Source organism: Ostrinia furnacalis, unplaced genomic scaffold (genome assembly GCF_004193835.3).
Source record: "Ostrinia furnacalis isolate ACB-3 unplaced genomic scaffold, ASM419383v2 OfSCF5820, whole genome shotgun sequence".
Classification (NCBI taxonomy): Eukaryota; Metazoa; Arthropoda; class Insecta; order Lepidoptera; family Crambidae; genus Ostrinia; species Ostrinia furnacalis.
Genome location: NW_021136059.1, coordinates 129,887 through 141,752, shown reverse-complemented (window position 1 = coordinate 141,752; position 11,866 = coordinate 129,887). Strand labels below are relative to the sequence as shown.

The 11,866-nt window shown below is 38.0% G+C and overlaps 1 protein-coding gene across 1 annotated transcript in view; it reads right to left on the bottom strand.

Annotated features, from left to right (window-relative positions):
* Positions 1–240: 240 nt before the first annotated feature.
* RunxA (RUNX family transcription factor Runt related A) overlaps positions 241–11,866 on the bottom strand; it is a 79,554-nt gene continuing 67,928 nt past the window's right edge. The window contains exons 4-6 of the mRNA XM_028316633.1: positions 5,324–5,425; positions 3,317–3,502; positions 241–1,313 (exon numbers count right to left, since the gene is read on the bottom strand). Coding sequence (XP_028172434.1) covers positions 691–1,313; positions 3,317–3,502; positions 5,324–5,425 — 911 coding nt within the window. The 3' untranslated portion in view covers positions 241–690. The remainder of the gene's footprint in view (positions 1,314–3,316; positions 3,503–5,323; positions 5,426–11,866) is intronic.

The following is an 11,866-nucleotide window of genomic DNA, read 5'->3' as shown; positions in this document are numbered from 1 at the left end:
TATAATTACTCAAATTCAAATTCAAATTCAAATAATTTATTTGTGAAACACAGGTAAGCAGTATGATGTACAAACAAGATATGTGTTCAAGCCGTGATCAGCCTTGTCGGCATACAAATTATTTCGATATAAATTAAAATATGTATGTGTATTTCTCAGTTACAAATAGGTATACCTACTCTCATTTAAGCATATCGAAATGTATATGCCCTAATGTTGTAAAACAAATAAAATTAAAATAAGATCAAATTGCACAATAGTATGAGATACTGAATATTTATGTAATAAATTCAAAAATCAATTAAAATTCAATGACAAACATCGTATAATTTCAGGACGGGACCGAATTTTAGAACGTAGATACAAATTTAGCTAATAATTACGTTATCCGTACGTTAATTATAAACATTTACATAATTACAGTAATTTCGGTATCTACTTCGTTGCACTATTTACCTTATACACCTTAAGCTTTAAATAAATGGCGACATTTTTCTTTTGGCTTCTTCAAAATCCATCGTATTGAAGATTTATTCTTCGTTCATTTTTATTTCTTATGAAATATTCTCTTGATCCTTTTTTGGATCTTTCTCACAAATTCCTTACTCCATGATCTTATTACAACGTCACATCTAATGATGTCCGAGCTAAATCAATTGTACGAAGAAATAAAGTACATATCCAAATTCTTTAATAAGGTCGCCAAACCGTGTTGCTGTCAGGCTGAGGATTCCCCCTCTGACCGAGGTTATTAACTCTTCCATCTTCCCCTCTCGCCGCAGCAGCTGCGCAAGAGTTCCCACCACCAAGCAAAAGATCATTCTGTCCGTGGTTACCATGCTGTCTATGACTGTTCGTCGTCGAAGAGATCTGATCCATCATGGTTTGTAACTCATTGTGATGGTTTTGGGTAGAGTGGATTGTATTCGAGTGCAATGGATGGAAGTTGTGCGTCTGATTCGCTGCTGTATACAGCTGACTATACAGCAAACTCGCCGGTAACACTGGATAGAGAGAATTGTTGCAGTTACTGCTACCATACGACGAGTTTTGCGTCCCCATCAATGAAGGGAAGTTCGATGTGTTTGTGTGGTTATGGCCAATGTTCGTCGTCGTATTCGATGTGAGCAGGTCATCCTGAACTGGCGATTCGGGCTGTGAACTATTATCGCTTAGCGATCGAGGGCCTGTGGAGAGACTGTAGTCTGCGTTGTTGTTGTACCGTGGTAGGAGGGTGCCGTGGTGCGAGGGCGATGACCCCACCAGCCCTGATAACTGTTGGTCCAGGTCCACGCCTGTCGTGTCTGGTAGAACTAGACAAAAGAAAAAATTACGTAAGCGGTATGCAAAACTGTGACTTATTTTCAAAACCAGGCTAATTTCAGCTGAGCCATTTTATGAATTCGTCTGGAATTTTAAAAGTTTTAAATAACATCTATCGGTATTGGAGCGGGAATGGCACGTATAGGCTATAAATTCAGACAGCTATTTTATCTGCAGACATTTTTATGTTAATGCTTGAGGAATTTTCTGGATCCTAGGAATAAGGGAAAACTCGAATAATACCAACATAGACCTATATTTTGCATAGTTTAATAGGTGGAAAATATCTTATTTATGCATAAAAAAATAAGAACAATAAACTTAAGTGACAAAATTTTCAGATTTGAAAAATTACGGTTCCATTTCTAAAACAGAATTCTTAATACTAGATGATCATTTTGGATTGAAATAATGCTATCTTCCTTACAAAGATCACATTTCCTGAACACGTCATCCATTAAGGATGACAATATCCCTTATTTTAACTTATAGTCTATCCAATATAGCTTGATTAGAATGACAGCTGCCATCAAAAGTAACGACATAACTTTGTAGTAGCGATCAATGAGAGCTAAATATTGGCGGACAAGAAATAATTCACGTCTGACCTACAAACAATATTTTCGACGACAGTGCTTCCAATAAAAATGTTAATTTCGTGTAAATGCAGCGTTAAATTACACCAATAAGTAGTAATTCGAAATTATAAAAATCAAGCTAGAGTATTAATGACGTCTCTACAAGGTTATCTCGAGTTACAAAAATGTTAGTGATGGGACATATCGACAAATGTCATATTAAATTAAAACTATTTTTTTAACATATTGAACTAATTTTTTTTCTAACTAATTTTTTAACATATTTAAGTCAAGTTATACGTTTTTCTAAATGTTCACTATTAAAAACCAAAAAACATTTCATTCTTAAATAATCAAACATTGGAAATCAATCACCGGTATTTTTTTGGGTATTCATAGCACCGTTGCTCTAGAAGAGATGCCCACCGCCCTCTAGCGAGAGGAAAAAACCACTGAAGAACATTGATGATAATGACTACGACTTAGGTTGTACACCCTTGACATGAATTTTAAATTTTACTGTCTTTAAATTTAAATTATAATTGTCATTTTTATGAATAAAGATATGAAGAAAAATTGGGTGCATTTTTTTATATCATTTTTTCGAAAACTTATCGATACATCTATGTGAACCGTACGAAACATACATACATACGTAACAGCACTAGTCACATTCGTTTGATAGCTGTCATTCTAATCAAGCTATATTGGATAGACTATAACATCACATCACTAAAATGTACCGTAATTTGATTATCTCTACTACACAAACTGCTAAGCCGACCTCAGAAGAGTTGCGTTTAAAAACAAAACAAAAAAAAACAAATGCAAACACTGACGTATGGACTCGGTCAATATGTTAATGGTATCGGTCGTATCTCGTCCGTCACGTCGTCGTAAATTATACTGAGGGTCGGTTAACGTCCGAACGTACGCCTCCGAGGAGGATGTCACTCGTAAAACGTCGGTGGATTTAATTTCGACCGAGATTTAATGAGTTACCTGCTATAAATCAAAACACGTTAATGATTTCAGGAAGGGAAAAACGTTAGTTGGATGTTTAAGTTTCATTTGGACAATCAGCTCTAAAATTTCAGGGTTTCATTTGAGGCAGCGAAAAGTACATACAAAATAAACATTAGCAAAATAAATAGACTTTGCGTTACAAACAGGTCAGGACGTCACAAGTGAAGAGCGGTAATAGATTGAGAAACATAAGTTTTTAATATATTTTCATATTTTACGAATGAATAGAAAAAAGCTTTCCAAAACGTCGTTAATTGAAATGGAAAACTAACTATACTCTTCTTACCGACGACGCCTGCATGGGAGTCCAGAGATTACGCGTTCGATCCCATACAAAACACCCATTTGTCTGCCTTTAAAATATCTAAAGATTGATTAATTTATCTTACCAGTATTATTCGCAGTAAAATCCTGCGTGGGCGTCTGCTCAGGAACTGTTCCCGTGAATCCCAGCGCTGGGGGATTGAACTGGGAAGCCGCAGGCGCTGCACAAGACGGCAAGTACGCCGGGTATGCGCCCGCGCCGCCGTAGCCCCAGTGCGAGTTGCTCGAACTCAAGCCGAACTGGCTCATGTCTGGGGAGAAAGGTAGTACATGTAGAGCCGTCGATTGTATGTGTTAAGCTTACAGTTTTATGATGATGATGACTCATCATTATTATTATTTTAGCCACAGTATGTCCAGTGCTAGGTATAGGCCTTAACGTGAACATGATTATACTACATTTGTTGAAAAAAAAAAATCCATAATGACGCTAGACCTGCCAGAGAGTAAAGAGTGTAGATAGAAGTTTGATATGTCGTCCAGTTATTTTAATTATTGGCCTCAGTAACTATTCAGAAACCTGAATAACATAAAGCCCAAGTTCTAGTGAAACTGATCACCAACGTAGTGCGATTCCACTACACCACTGTGTATGTGGTAATCAAAACCGTATTTGGGTTAAAAGCTTAATTGACTAAAGTACTGATCTCTGAAACGTTCAGAGACTGAACCCGAAGAATATTCAATTTATTATTAAGATCATAACTATTAAACCTCAAAATCATTACTGTTAGAGTCACATCAACCCGTTTGCATAGTTTGGACAACTCCACTGCAACAGAAGTTAAAGCGCAAAGTAAAAATTCTAATTCAAATCGCTGCCAAAAAACAGCGAACAACCGACTCACTTATAAAGATACCCGGCGTGGACAAAACGCGCCGATCGGCGTGCACTTTATTTTTTCCAGGGTATTACCGGCTTTTATTTTTCGGTATCACGGTTCCGTTTTTGGCCAGCGATCGGTGGAGTCGGTTTTTATACGATATGCATGGCCCCGCGTCGATTTGTGTTTTTTTTTTCCCGTTTTGAGCCGCATGAGTTGTTTTGGGGTAGCCGTGGATTTTAGCGGACTCGCTCGGTTGTTCGATTGCGTACGCAGTCGGCTTTCAGTCGATTCTCTTTTTGCGAGCTGATTGAATCCGCGCTTTAGTGAACGTAGTTTAGTGTATCGGCTTGGTGACTCATTCACTTTTGAGTTGCGGTTCCCGTTATAAGGTTTGCGTCACGAGATAACAGTTTAGATACTGTTTGGCGAGGGGAATTTTTCGATCGTTCTCTTGCGTGTTTTTGAAATCGTTTGGCTGTTAAGTGATTGAGCGATTTAGTTCTGTTGCCGCGCACTTTTTAGAGATGTTAGAGTCCACTTTCACGTTTAGGAAACACCAGGCAGGCTCCGCATACATTTGTTTTAATTTGATATATCAAATATATTTAGGTATACTTAAATACTATCAAGAGAATGACATTGACAATCTTTGCGATATAACTAAAGCATCTTAGTTATTGAGCCACTTAATTTTTTTTCATTTTTTTTGTAATACTTAATAAATGTATAATATAGCCAGAGTACAATATTAAACAAATGCGTGATGTAACATTATTGGCGTAAATGTTGACGCGATCGGCGCAATGTGAGATGCCAGCGCGCGTCATGATGGTATGCAATGGCATGTTCAAAAATTTCATCGTTCTCGCCTCTCGTCGCGCATTCAAATATTTGGGAAATGAAACAGGGTTCACCCTGTTTCGTGCCAGGCTTCAGCCTGTGATGGTTTAAAGTTAATGATGAAATCCTATTTGCTAGTATCAATTCATAATCTTATCAAACTTATCAAAAAATTACGGAGCCATGAATAAGTTATCTCTTGATAAAACACTTCAAGCTTACGAAAACTACACTTGGCATTGAAGTGCTATTATGATCTATGACAACTATAAGAAAAAGAAACATATCTTCATGTGCTTGTGGACCATACCTACATATTATTATACCTACTGTTAATACTGTTGTACACCTATACACAGTACAGTATGTAATTAAAAATTCGTAAATAGGTTAAAGAATACTCACTTTGACAGGTAGTGATGGGCGGCATCCGGAACCCTCCCAGCGGGTCCGGGGGGAACGGGAACGGCCGCTGGCCGAAGGCGAAGTGGAACTGCTGCTGCTGCCCTAGGAGAGACAACACTACATCAGTACGATACGGGCTGCTCTTTGATAGTAGCACTACAGGGGCTTGTTGGTGTTTTAATACCCGTTTTAATTTTTAAGTGACCCCTATGGTAACACTTATCAGGAATTTTATTTTCAAAGGGGTCACTAAGGATTGATGGTGAAAACGGGCATAAGACTAGTTTTTTTCCGTTATTAACTAATTGTTGCTGCTGCCCTAGGAGAGACAACACTACATCAGTACGATACGGGCTGCTCTTTGATAGTAGCACTAGGGGGGTTTGTTGATGGTTTTGGCCCTCATTACCATCCTACATCTATACATCTCTTCTCTCCGATTTGGTGAAAACCGGGAAAATAATAGGTGTCTTTTACAACACCAATGTTGAATTATTCTGATGACGTTTCATTACTTACAACTAAAATTAATTGTAATAATGCTCCGTCACAAAATAACGCTAAGTTATCTCACAGATTTTCAATACAGAGGGTTTGGAAGAAACGGGAAGGCGAAGTGGAACTGCTGCTGCTGCCCTAGGAGAGACAACACTACATCAGTACGATACGGGCTGCTCTTTGGTAGTAGCACTAGGGGAGTTTGTTAGTGGCTTTGGTCCGGTTTCCATTTCCCTAAAGCGGAGAGGAGAGGTATTGTGTAAATATCGAAATCAATTAGTTTTTCAAACACATCACCTCTGGTCTCTCACTGGTCCATTTATTGCAGTGGTAGGGTTAAGAGTAGGCGCTCACCGTTGATTTTTAGTTGGCTGATAGTTGTGCCCGATTTTAATTTGTATGAAGAATCGGCCAAATCGAATCGGCGTAGTGTGCGCACTCCCATACATGCCCATACTGATCAACTGCCCGACTAAACTATCGGCCGACGAAAAATCAACGGTGTGCGCCTACTCTAATACTGGAACATGTAAAAGTGCTTTTTAAAGCCTACTTGCAAGAATAAAATGAGTTTTAAGAATTTTAAATAAATTCTTAAAACTCATTTTAAAATTTATTCGGATGACGTGTGCCATAATAACCAAAATAAAATGTATTGTTCCGTTGCGAGAATTCGGTGCTAAGATGTCTTCACAGATTTCCAAAACAAAACAATATTGTCTACAAAATAGATACTAAATCCCATCCATGCCCGAGTATCGGACGAGCGTCTGAGCTAAGTTATTTCAATTATCTACGAATCAGCTTGAGATGAAGAATTTGCTTGAGACGCAAAGAGCAGCGTCTGCATACGATAGAAGAATGCATTTGAAAGTGTATAGGTACTTACTCGTACGTGTCAAGTATGTTCAAGAGCGTAAGTTAAATAAGATGAGAAATACGAAGTAGGTACCTACCTATTGTATCTTTTGATGCAAAAACTATTTATGTTACATTTTATAATGAAATCAATTAGAGTGATTTAAAAATGTAATACCTACAGACATATTTAGTGTTGTAATGATTTGGTAAATAAAGTTTTTTAAGTTCCACAGTTCGAATAAAGACACAATCAATCGTTCGTTAGTTTGTGACACCAAAAGTGGCCAAAAAGTTTATTACGCAACCTTATACCAATCGTAAAACCCGGTTTCCATCAAAACCGAGAAGTGTCGAAAAATATAACAAAATTTGAGAGAGGCGGTGGTGCGGTACCGAGCAGAGCTGCGGTGCGGTGAGAAGTAGGAATAATGAAATCTGATTGGTTATTCAAAACAATTTTCCTCTCCGCTCCGCTCTGTTCCGCCTTGGGAAGATGACTACGATATTATTGTCTACGTTGGGTGTCTAGAACTATTTGACACTGACTGTACTTAACACGGTAAAATAGTAAGACACGGGTCTTAACGCGACGTTTATTAACGAGTTACATTATGTACTCACGGCTTGACGTTGCCGTCAAGTACGAATACGGATACTGTGAGTGTTGTGTGTCGTGGTAACATCACTAGTGGTAGTGTAACAAATAATGACAATAATATGAGGGTAGTTGAAAATTTTCAAGCCCGCCTGAACGGACGACGCCGCGAACCGCCAGTCTGCTTGTGACCACGGCTGCAGCATCGCAGCCGAAACGTCAAGCCGTGAGTACATAATGTAACTCATTAATAAACGTCGCGTTAAAACCCGTGTCTTACTATTTTAATTGAAATGGAACGCTAAAGTTTAAAATCTTGTACCACGGTATGCACACCGGCACCCCGATATCGATATAACAACTTGTTCGTTCCCTCGAGACTGGTTAGGTGCAGACGTCGAATTTGTCCGACAAGAGTGTCAATCCGTCCCTCCGCCTAGGGTCGCCAGGTGTCCAGTTTTAGCCGGATATGTTTGGCTTTTTACGGTCTAGTCCGACCAAATATTGGCTTTTTATGTGGCTGCCGTGCCAGGCGAAAGTCGAGCTACAAAATAATATCAAGCGCACGCATCAGGATGTTGGCAACCGATGATGATAGTACTTACTCGTGAGCTATGACATAAATTGCACCCCTCTTCGTGACACGTCCGGCTTTTAGGGTAAAATGTCCGGCCAAATGAAGCACAGAGTCCAACTTTTGTGTTTTTGGACCTGGCAACCCTACCTCTGCCGAGACACTCGATAATTCATCGACTACGCGACACTCGCCCCTCACGCATTACTAATAGGTGTTAGGACCCTTGAAATTAGACAGTTCATTGTACTTCACTGTAAACATGGGACTTGATTGATTGGATAAAGGTTTTTAATTGTTGTAGCGATTTAGATTGTAACTTTGGAGTCAGACTTAAAGAGCTACAATGTGCGTCAGAAATGGTTCAGTCAGACTGATTCGCGACTTCTTATTAGGTACCTTTTGAAACCCGGTTTCCACCAAAGCGAAGAGGTAAGAAGATGTGTTTCAATACACAATTAACCCCCCCAGACCAAGTGCCCAATGTGACAGTTTTTATGTCGAAAGATGGCCGAAAAGCCTTTTTTTGGATGGAGTTTCAACGCATTCGATTTTCGATTAGATTAAAAAGTGCCACTTGTCTATTTACATATTTCTGAAGCTGAACGCGCGGAGAGGTGTTATTGAAACGACCTATTTATTCAAGAATATCTTCTCTTCTCTCCGCTGTGGTGGAAACTGTTCCTGAATCGTGAAAACTACCGCAACTTAAGTTTCTTTCATAATTTTACTTTATATTTAACGTGAAGCGAATGCCTCTTATGAGATCGTTAAAATTATAGAAACAAATGCTAAATCCAGATATACAGTGTGTGCTGATTGATTTTGAAATGCTTCAAAAGACGCTTAACATTCAAAGCATGACAAAAGCCAGCAAATATTATCATCAAAATCAAATCAATTACGTCATAATATGGCACGCGTATAACCGAAACTCGTGAATAATCGAAGCGGTTGTAGTAATGAAGGCCCGCTAATTCCGTCCCCACCCCCGATTCGGCACTTCCGAATTGCATTGCTATCCAATCGACGTCACTAATCAAGGTCGCAGCGTCATAGGTCCGTTGCACACGTGTGCAAATACACGAAAATGTATGAACAGTGCGGTACACACGAGAGAAAATTTCGATTTAGAAACAATGATGATTTTGGGGAATTTTAGATTATTGACCTTTTGGACTAATTAATACATGTTTTAAGTTTCGCAGCGTCATAGTCCGTTGCACACGTGCGCAAATGTATGAACAGTGGAGTACACATGAGTGAAAATTCCGTTTTAAAAGCAAGGATTAACAGTTGAATTGATTAAAACTTGTATCGAGTGATTAAAACACGTTTCCTTAGACAAAGCGGTCGAATACTAATATGCCTGAAATAAATCAGCGCAGCCATTGAGAATAGTCATTGAGCCTAAAAAATTTCTACGTCCGTTCTTTTTGATCGATCCTTTTTGATAGCTTGAACAATAATTTTAATTTACCGATAACCTTTTTTACATTTAAATTAATGTGTCTTGGGCTAAATCTAAGGATAAATCTTTTTTTTATGCTAGACAAGGCAGGTATTTGACCGCAATCGCACCTGGTTTTAAGTGAGATGCAGTCTAGGCTGGTACATATCTGCCCTGTAAGTGCCTATTCACTCTCGCCTTGAAGTCAATATTGAAATCGCAAACGTGCAAATTATAAATTAAAATAGCGTCATCAGAGCGATTGAATCTTAAACAGACATGCATGCTAAAAGTAAGATATTTTTTCCTAATTACCTGGGTAGAGATTTGATCACTAGGTATGGTGTTGATTCCTTCTCAACAGGCTAAGTATGACTTAGTGCAAGTGTGGTGCAAGTCTGAGCATAGTTACCGTCAATCAACAGGCCGTTATCAATAGGGTAAACGCACAATGTGCACGCACACATAACAAGATAATTCAATCTCCACCGTATGGAAGGGACGTAGATAGGTACGTGCCGTATTGGTTTACAGGTATCCGCTGTGGCCATAAACCTAACCTGTTTGGTTGGCGTTAATTGGTGTTCTAAGACGCCAAGGAAATTAAAGATGTGGTGATTGAAAGCAACTAATACGGTCAAACTGACGACCTCTCGTTTTGCCTTAAAATTTTTGCACTAATACTTAAAAAAAGGAAATGCTAATCTTTTAGTTATTCACAGAAAAAAGCTATACTTATTTTCGTATAACAATAACAAATAATTTGCTTCTTGAATCTCTTGCACCATCTTAATTAACATTGACAATCGTCAAAAATATGTCATACTCCACACAAAAAACACCGGTTAACGTTATAATTACGATCAAAGTTGATGGTGCAACTCCGCCTTAAAAGTCAAAACCCAAGCACCACCATTATATTTATCGAAACTTGGATCTTTGAATTCAAATCCAATAACAAAATACATGTAAATAACTATTTCACCATGACAGTTCAAAGAATAGTCCTATCCAATCTATACTATACACTATACTAATATTATAAATGCGAAAGTAACTCTGTCTGACTTTCTTTCACGCCTAATCCACTAAACGGATTTTGATAAATTTGGCATAGAGATAGTTTGAGTCCCGGGAAAGGACATAGGATTGTTTTTATCCCGGTTCTTGAAACAGGGACGCGCGCGATAAAGTTTTTCTGTGATAGACAAAATTCCACGCGGACGATGCCGCGGGCGGAAAGCTAGTTCATTTTTTATTTATTTATTTACACTTTTGCACATACATATGTACAGTGGCGGACTTAATGCCAGGTGGCATTATCTGCCAGTCAACCACAGGTCGAGTAGAGAGATTAAGGCGGTGTAATAAATATGACGTTTAATTAATATACCTACTTACATAGCATTAGATAAAATAAATAACATACGAATACATATTAATATAATAGACATACACAAAGATACATAAACATAATATTAATATTGTTCATTATATGAAAGAAATGACAAGCAAGTATGTAAGTAAAGTAGATTTAGCATCGGCTCTACGGATCGCACCGGCTAATCTAATCTCTCGAAGGGTTGAGCACATGTTTCACCTGTCACCTTTGATTAAGTCGAGACGTGTGACACACTCGCATTATTAATTTGGGCGGGTCATTTTGTTCCGAAACACAAAACGAAAATAAGCCACCTGTGTGTGTACTCTGTATGAATTTGTTTCTTTCTTTGAATGTTGATTTTTTTCTGACATAGGTGTACGGTAAATTGATTTAACGAAAGTTTTACGCATGAAACATTTTTTATGTATGCGACGTGTCCCTATGAGAGAGACATCAGTACATACTGTTCTGGTTTTAAATGATAAGCCGTGAGAAACCTTGACAAAAAAGAAAACATCCTCTCATGAAATGAATTGTTGTCTAACTAATACCTAAGTCTCAAGAGACTTGTGTTCTAAACTCTACCTTTGTAGGTTGTATTATGACTCTAAGTCCCCCGAAACACATCTGAAAAATTAAAACGCAGCTAATGTTGCGGTTAATATTAAAACGTTTCTAATACACCCCACATACGATACACTATCGGAAGCTGAATCTTTTATGAGGCGCCTTTATTTCATACCCAGTTTCCCCTCATCTACATATACTAATACATATTACCCATCATCTACATATACACATTACCTTTCAGATCCCGATAATAGTTCGAGCTTATCGTAATTACCGACTCACACATGCGCGATACAAAAAAGCTTTTAATTTACCCACACATATGAAGGCGTTATAAGATTGACGAATGTGGACTCACACAGCGAAACGCAATTGGTTCTGCCTCGTTTAAAGGGGAGTGTAGACTTTGAATTTTTTTATTTGCTAATATTAATAAAAAATATTTGTCAATTTATAAATCTTGGTATTTGTGATGTTTTTAGTAAGTAGGTATTCAAATACCGTCACGCGTCATCGTGAATACTCGTAGCTAACAATGCTTAATAGTTTCAGATAGTTTTCTAATTTAATTCAATCACGTGTTGGTTAAAGATGAAAAGTATTTTCTTAAT